The sequence below is a fragment of the Halichoerus grypus genome, chromosome 3 (genome assembly GCF_964656455.1).
Source record: "Halichoerus grypus chromosome 3, mHalGry1.hap1.1, whole genome shotgun sequence".
In the NCBI taxonomy this organism is placed as follows: Eukaryota; Metazoa; Chordata; class Mammalia; order Carnivora; family Phocidae; genus Halichoerus; species Halichoerus grypus.
The window spans coordinates 16,119,343-16,135,561 of record NC_135714.1 but is presented as its reverse complement, the minus strand read 5'-3'; the positions used below and the strand labels follow the sequence as shown (position 1 = coordinate 16,135,561).

At 36.8% G+C, this 16,219-nt stretch overlaps 1 protein-coding gene across 3 annotated transcripts in view; it reads right to left on the bottom strand.

Moving 5' to 3' along the window:
* SLIT2 (slit guidance ligand 2) overlaps positions 1 to 16,219 on the bottom strand; it is a 362,288-nt gene that overhangs the window by 34,964 nt on the left and 311,105 nt on the right. For all 3 annotated transcript variants that reach the window (XM_078068441.1, XM_036120779.2, XM_036120793.2), the window contains 3 exons: positions 11,158 to 11,282; positions 10,921 to 11,018; positions 9,316 to 9,455 (listed from right to left, as the gene is read on the bottom strand). In XM_078068441.1, the coding sequence (XP_077924567.1) occupies positions 9,316 to 9,455; positions 10,921 to 11,018; positions 11,158 to 11,282 (363 nt within the window). The remainder of the gene's footprint in view (positions 1 to 9,315; positions 9,456 to 10,920; positions 11,019 to 11,157; positions 11,283 to 16,219) is intronic.

Sequence of the window (16,219 nt, the reverse complement as noted above, 5' to 3'; positions counted from 1 at the left end):
ATTCATGATGTATGAAGGGGGAGGGGAGGGTTCTGGGGCTGACACTGCAGGCTGTTCTTGTTCCTATTTATAAATTCTTAACCAAACTTGTTTTCTTTTAAATACAAAAGGATCATTAATATTAGTAATAATAGAAAGGGAACTTATGACAGCAATCTGAATAACTGAACCAGAATTCTAGTGTTAAACTTAATCTGTTATGACATTTTCAAATATACTTGTAACAGGGAAGGAAATCTGATTGCATCCCCAGGACACAGAGTTTTGGAGGGTCAAATGCATCATTCTTCAAATATCTGCATTTAGATTTCTTGCTTGGCTCAAGAAAATCCTGAATAAATGGTACTAATTTTACCTTACTTGAATTGGCACAGCAAGGGAAGGTATCAAAAACAGTAATCTATTGGACGAAATAAATGAGATTTAATTTCTGATAGGTATACTACTTGAGGGCAAAGGATGCCTTGATTGATATTTTTACATGTCGTCCTTCCCATTCCATCGACTAGCAAATTGCCTGGCACAAACTAGATACTCGATGGCTGCTGAATAATGTGAAAGACAGCACTTACTTGATTGCTTTTCACAGGAAAAAAAACTTTAAAAACATTAATGAAGAGACCCAGGTGGTATAAAGAACAATGTAAGGAAGAACAGAGAATAAGGAAACTCAGCAGCAGATCTGTGTTCTGAGACCTCAGCCTGAGGGGCGCCCTTGCAAGCTGGACTAGATGCACAGCCTGTTGACTCTTTGATATCCCTGTAATCCCATCTACCAAAGAATGACCGCTCCGATTGGAAATGGGGAGCGTGAATTCAGGAATGGTAGAAGTCTCTGTGTCGGCACTCAAGTGGCATGGTTGAAAAGGTAAGATAAATGGACCTGAATGTTTCTCATGACCAACATTTTTAAAATTCCATCCAATTCCTGTAAAAAAACTGTGCATTTCCCATTTGTTCTTTATTTGTATAAAGAAAAACATTCTCTTTCCTCCCACAGATGTTTCAGTGTAGCAAGGACATGGATGAACTGAGTAGAGGGCAGGATGGGATGATGGGAGTCATCCCAGGAACTGTTAACTGAACTACACCTGAAAGAAGTGCATTTCTATTTTCTTCTCTTTTGCTGAACCAGTCCAGCCCTGTTTGTTACATCTTCTGCTCAAGGTGAGAATCCCAGGCACCAGAGCACATTAACACGAACAGATGCCTTATTTCCAATCTGAATATTCGGTATCCTTATCAATGATGATGGTAATAATTGACTTTATTCCTCACTAAGAGTGTGTTGTTCTTCCTTCCTTCCTTCCTCCCTTCCTCCCTCCCTTTCTTTCTATTTCTCTTTTTCTTTCTTTCTCCTTCCTTCCTTCCTTGCTTCCTTCCTTCCTTCCTTTTTAAAGAGCCAACTCTTTCTGAGGATCCTTTTTAATAATATGATGCTTTCTTATTTGTGTTCACTAAACTGAAATTCATCCTATCAATTAGAAAGTTCACTGACCTCCAAAATATGATCAATAAACTACCCAGATCCTCCCCACTTCTCTAAACTTAATTAATTCCACTGGTTATATTTCTATATAAGGAAATGATCTTGAGGGGCCGTGAGTTCTTGAAGATCCAATAGACACTGATAAATGTCCTCTGGATGTAAGAGGTGTGCAAAATGGGCCACGTGCAGAAGGGTACACTGCCACAGAGTAATCTCATGAGAAAAAGTTAATCATAATTCAAAATAGGAAGGCTCAAGAAAATATTCTATAAATGTGGATAATAAGATGTTTCAAACAAGGAAAATAAAGTAACTATATTATGCTGCTAACTTTCTTGGATATGAGAGAGGATGGCTTTGTACTGGTGAAATAACTGACCCAAACTGAACTCGAAGTGAAGAAACAAAGCCAAACAGTTTGCCTGGTAGACAGGTTAATGTTTTATGCATTTAACAAAATCATGTTTGATGCTTAGCACAGTGTCCTGCATTAGGTATTTTCTCAATAAATATCTTTTGAATTTTTAAAATGAAAACCTTACTTCTCCCCAAACTAAACAAAAAAGGACGTATTTCTTAGCACTTCCTCATTGGAACATCAGGGCTAAATAATGTAGCCAATTCCAACATCTACTGAAACTGTAGAAATGTTTAACTCTGTTTTCTTTTTCTTTTTTTAAAGATTTTATTTATTTATTTGAGAGAGAGAGAGAGCACATGAGAGGGGGAGGGCCAGAGGGAGAAGCAGACTCCCTGCTGAGCAGGGAGCCCGATGCGGGACTCGATCCTGGGACTCCAGGATCATGACCTGAGCCGAAGGCAGTCGCTTAACCAACTGAGCCACCCAGGCGCCCTAACTCTGTTTTCAAAATAAATAAATCCAAATTAGATTGAATAAGGCTTGGTTAAGCTAAACTGTTGTTTTGGGCTCAGTGGGCCCTGCCTACTAACTAAAGAGCAAATAGGATCTTTAAAATGTTTTCTGAGATTCAAATTTAAGAAGGCTTTGAAAGGTAGGAAGATGAAGGCAAACCATATTATCTTGTTAGGCTCCCAGAATTTTCTCTCTAGTTAAAACAGACTGCAAGCATGATTGTAGCTATATTGACTTTGACATAAAGTGTTATACATTTTGAGGCAGAATTAATAGAAAGAGTCACTGTTAATTAGAGATCATAACAATTTAAAAATATACACAAAGCCTAAAAAAAAAAAAAAACAGTGAAATCCAAGAGTTCTTCAGCATTTAATATTTTCTTATACTTCAAAGTCGAGTAAGGGGGTAAAGAGAACCAAAGACATTTCTAAAGTCTTTCTATTTGAAATGTGCATGGAAAATGGAATTACAAAATAATAATTTAGAGAAAGATATACTGAAAAATATTGGGAGAGAAATTTCCTTCACACATATAATTTACTTTAGGTAGGATTTTCTCCATCAAAATTCCCTTAAGGATTCTTATGCCATTAGAATGGCAGCCACTGGTATTTCTGAAGTATAGAAATTTAACACTGTAAGATGTTTTCCCATACATTCTTCCATGTTATTCTCAAACACCTATGTGAAGTGGGACAGATGTCATTATCCCTGTTTCCTGGGGTTGGGGGGGAAAGATTGCAAAGACTGCAAGAGATTCCAGAGTTGATAATATTAGTGCCAGGATAAGAAACCTGAGCTTTTCCCATTAACTACACAAATTCATCAGTACCCCACCTGCCCTACATGATGGAAGGTAGTCTAATCATCAGGGGAAATAATTAATTAACTGTGCACGTATTGATTAGGCACTTCCTTTTTTTTTTTTTTTTTCATGTGTAGATAAAATAGATTGTTTGCCTGCACCTGAATTTTGTGGCTATAGCTTTACTCTTTTCAAATGTACATAAAAGACAATTATATACAGCAAGCTGAAGAGACAGCAGAAGAGCTTGTTTACCATAAACGATTAGGCAAAGCCACTGTAGGATGTGAAAACATTCCAACTGGAAGATAGCAGCAGATAAGAAGGGACTGATGCCAGTGGAAGGTCCCCCCCCAAATCACAGTGTATGCCTTGGGGTCAGTTAGACATTGGTTTGCATTTGGATCCTTACTTAAAAGGTATGTATCCTTGGGTTAATGTTTTCTCATTTTATACAAGTTATTGCTTAGATCCTTATTGTTCACATCTACAGTGTTCTTTTAAATTAACAATATGTCACTTAATTATGGAGTTTCTTTTTATTTAAGAAAGCTACTCTCTGCTATAAAGAAGTTGAAATTTAATTTCTAGTTAAGTTTTGGATTAAAAACTAGAGAATATTTGACTGCTTTTCAAACAAATTCTGTCAGCAGAGTCTTGGAAATAGAAGGCATTTTTATAAACATAAGCATGAAATTTAGTCAACATATGAAACCACATGGTGATTTAAAACACTATCACACTGCCAAACTTGTTCCTGAGAGTATATATAACTATTTAAGGACATAATCCTATAACAGAACAATTGCCATTGTGTTTCTGAGATAGAATCAAACCTTAAACATTCCTGTCCCAGACTACCAATTGCTTTACTTGTAAAAAGAAAAGAGGACATTTGCCCAAGAATAGTATTGGATTCATTAATCCTCTGAGAACTGTACAGGCTATATTTTAAGATTCTAAAATACACAGCCATTTTTTTTTTCATGTTTTCAACTTAACTCTGTACATAGTAAGTGACAAAACACAGCATATCACCTGAATAATGCAACAGAAAAAATAATGAAATTGGTAGTATGCAGAGACAAAGAGAGCTGCTATATAATGCATTCCATGTTAGCCCTATCATCCTACTGCAAATGCTTCGCATACAACCGGAAATGTCAAGACAAGCACATGTTGTGCTTCTCTTAGGATGCCGTGCCTGCACGTGACACATGGAGATGTCTGGTCAGCTGAATAAGCAAAAATCCAATGTTATTAGTAATAATTCTGAATCTTTAAGATGGAATTTCACAAAGGTTTCATGATAATTCCCCAGAAATGCCTATCACTGTAATTACTCTAGGACCTCCTTTCCTGGGCCCTGATGTTTTTGGGGAGCTCTATGGACCATGTTGATGTCAATGATTAGATATGGTTCTTTTTATGATTTGAAAATACTGCCTAATACTCATGCTATCCTATGATGTTTTGACAATGTGATTCTAAAAATCAACCTCTTTGGCTTTGTCATTACTTATTTTATAAAATGTTTTAATAAATATATACATCTTCCAATATTTTCCATGTTTCAAATTACTAAAGATGTTAGTTTAGAGTTATAGGAAAATTCCCACTATTTAAAAATTTTTCTATCTAAAACTATACTGAGTGACCTATGTTTTTCATTGTAAAAATAATTCCTGTTTGCGATATCTTTAAAGCATACAAACAAGTAGGAAGTATAAAGTATTAGTCCTTCTTTTTAGCCACCCCTTCTTCCCACTCAGAGAATTTCTTTCATAGATTTCTAGAAATTGATAAAGTGCACTTCAGATGCCCTTTTTATAGTGTTTGGCATAGTTATCCATATGTCAAGGATCCAAATGCCTGACTTGACATACTGATTTCAGATTTTGCCAACATTCCTTTTACCATGTACACGCAATGAAATCTATGTAGCTTTAAAAGAAAGAGGGAAACTAAAATGAAAATCATAATAGACTTAAAAGGCAACTAACCTTTTTCCACCTCATTCAGATTATCAGCTGGCAGCGACAAAGACAGAAGAGACAAAAGACTTTTTACATTGCAGTACAACAACGGAGCACACGAAGCCAATGCGCAGCAGTAACAACAGAGAAGCCAAGGGTGAGAGCAAACTGAAGCAAGCCTTAGATTTCTTACCTACAGCCGGGCCAGACGCACAAACATGGAGTAAATGAGGCAAAAGGTAAACGCCATCACAGGGAGCCAGAGGTCTGTGTCTAAACCAGTTCATTTACCCACCAGCAGCTCTACTTTTTAAGATGTGCACTTCATGGTTTGTGTGTGGGTGTTGGAGATTTGGAAAACAAAGGAATAATGGTACAAAATGGAAAAACTAAAATGGTCTGGATATTTTTGACCAAATACATTCTAAGTCTTTACATGCCCAATTTGTATGGAAGCTTTCATTCACTGCATTTATATAACCCCATTAATACTACCGTGGTTTATCCTGCGATCAATTTTGTGTCATCTTTGTATATGGTCCCACGAGAACAGTGTTAGGAAACATCATCATGACAGAGTTGATCCAGGGTTCTGACTTGCGAAACTTGCAAAAACATATTTTTTGATTCAACACCTAAAGTTCATACCAGAGCTTCAGAGTAGGTGTCAAGTTTGTCAACATTGCAGGGATGCCATATTTACAATTTTCACTTTTATAGGTTTTGAGCTTAATTTGAGGGATTCCTTGAAAATATAGCTCCAAGATATGTGCTGTTTTTAGGAAGGATATACTAATGGTTAAAAACAAAAACAAAAATAATCTTGCAAGCTAAAATTAAAACCCTAGAGTGAATTTTTAAATTATTTGTGTAATAATTCCAGAGTCCTACTTCCTGAATCCTTAACATAGTAAGGTTAATTTAAAATCACAGTGAATTAAACTTTCCAAAAATTAATGTTATCTGAAAAATACTAGCAACCAACGGTCATATTATACAACCAGAAGGACAGATAATGGGTTGGGTTAGGTAGAAAAGAATAGTTTCGATAGCTCGGGTGGGGAAGGCATAGCAAGGATTAGATAATAAAAAACAATATTGACCCTTAAAATTTATGTTGTCAATCCCTGCAGCAGGAAAGAATAGCGAGTTTTCTCCTTTAATAAATCAATAACTTTTTACTGTGATGTTTTGGTCACAAGGGTTTAAATAATTTAATTTCCCAATGGTGGTTCATTTTGTTTTGAGTATTTTTAGCTCTGTTTTATAGCCTGCCCATCACATCATGAGTTCTCTGTCGGACTGCTTTCAGATCTCTGAATTTTCTCTGTTAACATTATGTCCATTTCTGACTCTTGACATGGGTGCCAAATATAAAACCTTTCACCATAATAATTTACAACCTTTTCCCATGAAGTTTTATTTGTTCCTGCTAAACAGTTCCCTTTCTCATTGTTTGCCTTTGGCAGTATAGAGTAAAACATCTCCAAACAGAAAAGCAACTTATGACTTGAGTGATTTTTAAGCAATGACAACATGATTATATTCCCTGAGCACAGCAGGGGTTTCTTTTCCCAGGTCTCCTACTCATTAATCAGATTCCAATCTTAAATCTAAAACATTACAGCCACATTATTAAAAAAAAAAAAAATTCCTCCCTCACTACAGACTTGGATGAAGCATGATATGAAACTCTAGAGTCCAATTTATGCTTTCCTATAATTAAAGGCCACTTATGCGCCACTGATTTCAAAATCTGCAGATGGTTGCTTGATATTTTGTAAATGAGCTCATTTCACATATGAACAAAAATACTACAGCTAATGGATGGGTTACAAATGTGCATCGTATAGATATCTGCTCTGATGCCAAATTGTCAAGTTCTTTGTTGCCCACAAGACCCAGCAAGTTACAGTGGTAATATCTTCATGTATTGTATGCTGTGAGCTTGCTACTGAGTTCAATGTTTTTGTTTCTCCTTTGCCCAAATTAAGGCAAACCGGTATTTGCAATAGCTATGACTAAAAACATGTCAGCCTCAGTTCTTGTTGAGAGCCAAATGACTCTGGACAGATAGTCATGGCAGATCCCCGCATGATGGCTTTTATAGATGTCATATTTTGGTTAAAAAGTGTTTTTGCTAAGCCTCAGGGTTTTTTAATATGTTTCAAAGATCTGACAGAGGGAAATGAGACTTCATGATACTTCTCAGAGGGAGGGGCATTGAACTGAATCACTTGGGATGGAGAAAATGTGTTCAAGAGGAGCAGGTATTAGAAGGAAGCTTGGAAAATGAAGGGAGAGAAGGTAAGGCTCAAAAGAAATGGATTAGGAATAACATCTAGCAAATCTAAAGCCAAAGCAGGTGCACCCCTCCAAATCAACCGAGAAGAGTCTGCCACCTGATGCAAATCATCATAAAAAAGGTGTGTAAGAACTAAATACACAGTGCTTTCAAGCCTAGGGTTTCATCAGGGGATATACATAAATTCTTGGTTTCTGTGCTCAGGAGCTCATTGGCTAACCCAAGTGTGCTTGAAATGCTTGGGTCCAATTTGTCCAGGTCAGTGTGGGTGTAGGTTTAAAGAGGCTTCCAAAATTAAGTGAATTAAGCCCTTTCAATAATGATTAGGACAATGATCGGAAAACAGAATTATTCCATCCTAAGAAGGTACTAGGTAACAGATTTTAGTGCAAACATTGGGTTCTTGTACAAGTCTAACTTAGCTCAGCCAGTAATTCTCAGGGTAGCTCCAAGGGCTCCAGGATCTGTGCGTTCAGGCCAGTGGCAAATGTCTGAGGTGTGACACAAGTAATATTAGTGTGAATGTGAAAGCTATATAGCACTTACACTTCCCAACAGTTTTAGGATGGGTACCTATTGAATATACTTGCTATCCTTTATTAATGCACAATATCAAGGAATTCAAACTAGCCACTAAGGGGCCCAAGGGCTGCATATATGTAATAGAACAATTATGATACAACATGTTCACATTTCTCCTAGAAACTCAATATATTACATTATATGCTTCACTGGTGTAAAAAGAAAAAAAACATATCATGGAAAAGACAGGTTTGAAGGCACTCAAACAGATCTGGGATGTCAAAACAGAACACTTTTATTTTACCTAGCATTTTCCTACCAAGAAAAGTACTTATTAAAATGCAAAGTTTGAGTACTCCATAAAAGATTAAATTTCAATGCTATTCTGACAAATCCCTGGGAAAGTGAATCATACAGATGTGCTCTCATCTTTTCATGTTTAGAGATGTTAACCTCAGTCATCTACATAGTTATTTTACCCTCTGATATTCTTAACTATGTATTAAAATTGTAAGGAAATATATGGTTAAGGAAAAATACCCATGAAAATGAAAATGGTAATTTTGAATAGAGTGACAGAATCTACTTCCCCACCTTTTCTTACAAATAAAATGTGTAACATTCTCCTTTTCTCTATCAACTGTAAAATGAAGTGGTTTATTACAGAAACAAGATTGTAACTATTCTGCTTCTTATTCATAGCCCCCAAAATCAATCAAAACAGATATTCTGACATAACAGGTAGGTCTAAACTTGACATGGCCTTTACAGCAAATTGGTTTGTGCAGGGAAGTTTACCAGCTCAGAAAGACTTAGGAAATTTGTTACCCCCAGATACAAAATGTCAGAAAAAAAAGTGATAATTATATGATTATCCAAAGTGCTTAGTATCCTCCTGATTACATTTTATTTTGAAGGACATGAGTTATTAGAGGAAAACACTCACTAGTGAAGAAACACATGGACACAAGTAATCTCAAATGCTTAGTTATGTTTCGACTATGTGAAAAATATGCCCCTCTTTTCACCTGTGTATTGGTGGGTTGGTTTGCACAGGACAAATTCTTTGCATGAAAAATGTTATGCAACCCTGCGATGAAAAGCTTCAGAATGATAACTTCTTTTTCAGCTGGATAGCATGACTTTATGTAGATGCCTGCTTGGTCTTTCATTTGGTTGGCTGAAACCCTCTTAACTCTGTTATTCACATTACATCTAATTTTCAAAACACCTACCAGTTATTGAATAATACAATGGCTTACTACACATATACAGCACATTGGCAGTGATGCTTTCGAACAGATACACTATTGATGGCACAGAATTTCCTACTCTTCCTACCTGTGTACTCAGGTGGACAAAGGCACGTGTAGTTATTAATTCCATCCACACATGTAGAGTTATTTTCACAGTCATTATCTTCACAGTCGTCAACATTGACTTCACAATTTTCTCCTTCAAATCCATCAGCACAAATACACCTGAACACCAGGGGGAGAAAAGGCAAAAAAAAAAAACACCCCATGTTCATGTTGCATTTTAAAGCCATATGGTCCAAAAATTGAAAAAAGCTAAACACACTCATCAACTACAGAGGTTTTAACTGTAAGAAACTGAACTTTAAAATGCTTTTAAATGACAGGGGCGCCTCGGTGGCTCAGTTGGTTGAGTGACTGCCTTCGGCTCGGGTCATGGTCCTGGAGTCCCGGGATCGAGTCCCGCATCGGGCTCCCTGCTCAGCGGGGAGTCTGCTTCTCCCTCTCCCGCTCCCCCCTCTTGTGCTCTCTCACTCTCTCTCTCTCAAATAAATAAATAAAATCTTTTAAAAAAATGTTTTTAAATGACATGTAGTAAGCATGAATTTAAGGTAGTATCCCCTAAATCAGAAACAATTTGAAAAAGAAAATTTAGGCTGGCTGCAAGAGGGCAAATGGCTCCGTGGTCTTGTAAGTCAATAAATCCAATGTATTGGCAGGTCTAAAACACAAGCAAAGCTTACAGCTCTAGGTATCTTAATCTCAACTTGTGCTCTAATAAAATGATTCATGCTTCTCTGCTCATAAATAAAGAGGAACTGGTTCTGACTTTAAAAATTACAATACCTCCTACCTTAACTATACTGTCTTCCATGTCTCAAAACAAAAAAGAAATATGAAAATAAAATTACATCTTCCTTGTCATTATAAAATGTAAATGTTCTCGTTAAGTCTCAACAGATACAATTTTTCCATGACAATAACACATTGTACACTTGACCTTGATAGGTATCAGAATAATCTTTGAGTAGTCTTACTGAAAAAGAGACCATTTCATAACAGAATGCAGAAACGAAGAATACTTATTATAAAAAGTGGTATTTCCAACAAGCTTTGTAGTAGATTAACATTCTTATGTGAAATTATTACCGTCATTATAAGAACTGTGTTTCATAATTCATGAAGTACATCTGAAGTAATTGTACCATATGATTAAATAACTCCAGATTAAAAATGTTCACAGCATGTTTGTCTACTCATTTTGTGGCCTGGAAATAAATCATGAATTTTCTGTTTCAGTGGGACCTACATCTTATCATTACAAACTGTCTGTTAAAGCAATACACAAAGCAACAGATGAATATATGACTTGAAGAGGAGACTATTGGCTATTAATTAGCATAACAGAGCTACTACTTTGTCTTGACCTAATCTGAGTGTATGAATCATAATGCACGCACGTACGTTTTAAAAACTTCTTGATTTTATAGCATCCTGAGCTGAGAATACTGTAATGTCTTGTTTTTCATATTACAATATCTCTGAGAAGGACTAATACATATTGTCCTTATGAATAAATTTCTGGTTTCTTTTAAGAATAACAACTTTTGATTTGAAAAGGAACACGAATGTTTACTTAGTTATTCTTGCCCTAATGCTTCAGACAGAATATTATAGACTAATGACCTACCAGAATCCATCTTTTTCTCCTTCCTTTAAGTGGCAAGTTCCTCCATGTTGACATGGGTTACTGATGCATGCATGAATCGGGACATCACAGTCCTGCCCCTAGAGAAGGAATGGCCAAGTAAAGTCAAGTGTAAATAAAGGAGATCTCAGTACAGAGAGAAAACACAACAGAATAATGAGGACCCACCAAAGAAAGCTATGTTTTCAGACCAGGGCTCCCTCAAAAGCTTCTACTGACCTTGAAACCATAGGGACAGGTACAGCGATAAAAGTCAACTGGATCATTGTTACAGGTGCCATCATTTTTACATGGGTTTGATAAGCACGGATTACATTTAGCTAGAATACTGACATCCACGGGACCTGAAAATTAATTAAAACGTATAAGAAATTGATGCTTTGTACTTTTCGTTCACTTAAATTATTTAAATGCCTTAATGTAACAGTAGATTTTGTATAAAAAATATTGGTCACCTATCTATATGTGTATGTCTTCCATGAATAGAACAGAAATCAGCATCATCGTATAATGTTCAAGAATGCAATGGGAGACCATCTCATTGAGAGGCATGGTGAGAGTGCCCAATGTCAGAATGGGACTATGGGCTGTGAACTTAAGTGGTTAGGATCTGATGTTAGTGATGCCAGTGTCCCAGGGTCAATCCCCCCATGGCCAACTAGCCTGTGTGGATGCATTCCATGGCCATTGTCACCATCTTAACTTCAGCCAGCTGTCATGGAAATGCATACCTTTGATCCCAAAGAGGACTTTATGTGTGTGCATGTGTGTGTGTGTATGTGGGGGGGAGGTTGGGGGATGTGTGGACAAGTTTAATGCATAAATAGAAACAGTCAGTGCAATTAAAAACAGTAGTATGCACCTGCTCGCCTATCATTAGTCCAGTAGTGTTACTTTCATACAGGAGATAGAAAACAGTGCCACTTTTATGCACCTGGAAATAAACCAAAAAGGTAATTTCCATCATATTCTCCCTCATAGCCCTTTGGTTCAGTATGTTAACACATTAGCACAGGCCTGTAGTGGGTGAGATTTCTATTTCTTCCCCTCCAAGAAGAAAATACTGTCGAAATAATCTTCACTTGCAATCTCACCTCTTGGGATACACACTTTAAAAATCTCCTGACCCATGAAAGGTTTAGATTAAAGGCAGATTCATTTGCAGCCATTTTCCTTTGTTGCACATATTCATTCCATAAATGGTTAACAATGTGGAAACTGTACTGTCTTTGATAAAATTATGTTCCACTGAGGCTACTTATGGCCATATTTCTGAGAGCTAATTAGACTGCCTCTTGGCAACCAATGAGGACAGTATCAGGGTGACATATTAATATATATAAAATACACATATTTTATAACATAAATATATTCATTATATTCCTGTCATCAGCAATATTTCTGTAGTTCTTTATCCTCACTGGAAAAAGCAGCGATAATCCCAGCTGTATAGTTCATCCCATGCAACTTCCAGCAAAGCTGAGCTGACTGTTCAGCATGCCCCTCTTCCCACTATCGCTGATCTAACTTTCTAAGGTAGCTCCACCCCACAATTGTAGGATTTCTGCTCATATAAACTATCGTTCATCAGATTTTTCTACAGATTAGAGTTTATGTTTGTGAGTTATTGGTGTACTCACAGAAACAGAAAGAAAATGTGAATTATCATGGTAGGCATAAGAACTCTTCATATCTGTGTATTCCTTTACCCCTGAAAAATACCAGTCCACATTGATTTAATGGTTATGGAGTGAAATCCAAAAGAGGATACTGTTCTGTGTTGGTCAGTTTTTCTATTAACAAAACCCCTGAAATCTTTCTACAAAGAGATTCCTGTTTCTTTTTTTTTTTTTTAAGATTTTATTTATTTATTTGACAGAGAGAGAGAGGGAACACAAGGAGGGGGAGTGGGAGAGGGAGAAGCAGGCACCCCACGGAGCAGGGAGCCGATGCGGGGCTCGATCCCAGGACCCTGGGATCATGACCCGAGCCGAAGGCAGACGCTTAACGACTGAGCCACCCAGGCACCCCTCCTGTTTCTTTTTTAACCATCTGGAAGTGGACGACAGTCCTGGGGATGACTGCATTAATGGAGAGGGGTGGTGTTTACTTCTAGTGACACCTCAGTCACTAGAGAGGCCTTGCCAGTGTCCCCTTCATTTTTTCTGGGTGACCAGAGTAACTAATGGATCAATACCAAAGTGATGCTCAGAGACATTTAATTTCTCACCCCTGCCCCAACGTGTTTATCAAGTAAATTTAGCTATTTCAGCAAATTGGAGAAATAAATAGTGGCAGTTAGTTAAAGCAGTAAGTTAAATTAAGATAATACCACACCATAAATAGCCTTGTGTCTGCTAACCTTATCATGCTTGGAATCAGCAATAGAAAAGCAAGTAGTGGGTACCTCAGCTCGGGTAGAAGAGAGAAGAATCTAACTTGGAAAAAAGGCGTAAGGGGAAACAGCTAAGAATGCACACAAGCAAAAGAGAACATCAGCAAATACGAGGACTGTAAACACTCATCTGGCCACTTCCCAAGACCTTGAGGAAAATTGTCTCTTGGTCTATTTCTGTGCTTTCAACCTTGTAAAACTGCCGTTTGAATAGAGGAGTTCAGGGTTGGCAGTTTCTATGTTTATTCTCTGGAATGTGACATTTTTCAAAAATTATGTTTGACTGTTTAGATGAGAAGCCAGAGATTGTTTCAAGAAAACCAATTAAATACATTTTGAAGAATGTAATAGAGTATGCCGATAACAAAATTGCCAGACTGAAGTAATCCAGTTTAGCACAGAGCCAAAATTTATTTAATAAATATCCACTGAACTATACCTAATATATTAACCAATAAGCACTAACTTCTGCACTTTTTTCCAGGACCAAATTTGGTTTCCTATATAATTAATCCTGCTCAACTGTTTTCATTACCTGGAATTTCTTATGGGTAAACCACATGAGATCATTGCTCCCTCATATATAGTCAGTTTATCTAAAGGAATCAAAATAACAACCTTTCCCACATGCACAGGCTTTTCTTGATCTATTTCTTAAACCTGCAAACTGTTTTGGTGGCATCAAAATTAGGATTGTCATTCTAAAATACTGAGTTCTAACTTCTTCAGGTTTGTAAAGTTGACTACCACAGCTACCCTTCTACTCACTTTTTCTTTTACAAACCCTTCTTTTAAAGTCAATGCTTCATAAATGATTTCTTATTTCTAGTTCCTGGGGTTGAATGAAGGGTAATTCAAAAGATGTTTGTGAGTTATCAATTCCAAATAGTCTCTAATATCCCCAAATACCTTAAAAATTATATAATTCTTATTTATTTTATTTTTATTACTTATTTTATTTTCTTATTTAGATTATGATTCCACCTAACTAAACATCCTTCCTATAATGTGATTTTAACATCCACTTGGTTTATCTAAATCTACTCATTTCTATATTCTAAACCCTCAGAATTATATCCCTTGTATCTGGCTCTCTCCTCTCATTCATCGTCCTACCAATATATTGTTCCTCTTCTAAGTCTACCTTCTATTTTCTCTTTGCCTTCAATTTGTAATTTATTTTCTACCCAGGACACTTTCTCTGAGATCCTTTCCTGCAAAGTTCTTATTCAAGGGGAACGACATCTTTAATCCATTTCTATAACGAGGAGATGATATCAGAGCTAAAGAGTGATGCTAAAGTCATAACAAAATGGTAAAAGAGCACAGCTCTTTAGGAAAAAAAACAACACAGGTACAATTTTGCACACTTGACTATTCCCAGATGAAAGATGTTCAGGAATAGGAATTAGACAAGTCTTTTATCATAATGCAAGTAATCTTGGACAGAGAATCTGAGGTCCATCAAACTAAGTTAGTAATCTAGATTTGTTAGTGTGTGGAGTTAGAGCAATGGTAGCCATTTCAATGGGTTGCTTTAAGCATTAAAGGAAATGTTCATGAGTTTTGAGTACAGAATACAGTGAGAGCAAGCACAGAAGCCACAGCAAGTTCTGACAGTCTTCCCTAGACTTCCAAAGAAGGTAGGTAGCTGAGGAGAACATGAGTGGTTCACTTAGAAGGAGAAAGGAAGTCTTCCTCTGCTTGTTTGCTCCAATTTTAGCATAGACAAAGGCAAACCAGAGCTTGCTATTCATTCATTCATTCATTCATTCATTCATTCATTCTAGGTTTCACTGAGTACCTTCTGTCCATGCCAGGAGATGCTGAAATTTGGGAAAACTGCAGGGACTATTATTATCAGAATCATGGGGGAATGGCTGGGAGCACTGAGAGATAATTATCCATTGGGTAACAACACCAAGAATTAATGATTTTATGGGTTTAAGGACTGCAACTGTGATTTGTAAATTTGGCATGGACAGCCACCAGAAACATTACAACATTATGAAGGAGAGTTTTTGTTCTTACACTGCTGCTTGGCAAGAAACTACAGCTTGCTTGCTGAAACAACCTCACCAATCTTCAATCTTTCCACTTGCCCAAAGTTAACTAGTCTCAAGAAATTTTAAATTGTTGCCAACCCATTAGCCCTTGTAAGATGTGTGCCACAGAGGAGAAAAAAATCTAGCTTCAGGAATACAGATGTTTACTAATGTCACTGAAATGAAGGAGGGCAGTCTAGGATAACTAGGTTGATTTAAGACTTGGTCTTGAAGAGCCCTCTTGCATCAGCTGTATGGATTGGAAGTGTGTTTAGCTTAATAATTCAAGGGGAAAATGAGCCAAAAGTTTGGTTAACAATTTGTCTTTGCCAGTTACTCTAATCTTTAACAGACAAACTGCTGGACCTCAAATCTATTAAAGCTTGTAGGCAGACTTGCTTACTTGACTGAAATCACTAGCTATACACCTGACACCAATATCACCACCCACTGAGAATTGCATTCTCACTTTGATTTATTACTAAAAGCTCCAGACACAAATTTCTAACTATATCCCAGAGTCTGCCTTCATTCTGGCATCCCTTGGAAACATAAGTCAAATAAGAGAATCCTCTAGCACTGCCCTTGTATAAAGTCAAAGGTACATCAAAGACAGCTCAGGAAAAATATAGGGGGTATTTGATGTTGGGCATAATTAACTAAAAGGAGGTTTTTATTTAAAACCCCCAAACCCTAAGCTCTGCTTGTTATTACATTACTGCATTTCTTAAGCACTAATATCAAATGCATATTTTTAAACAACATTCCATCATTAGGTCATTCAGTTATCAAATATTTATTGAGGATCTACTTTGTGCCAGGCAGTCAGCTAAGTTTTGGG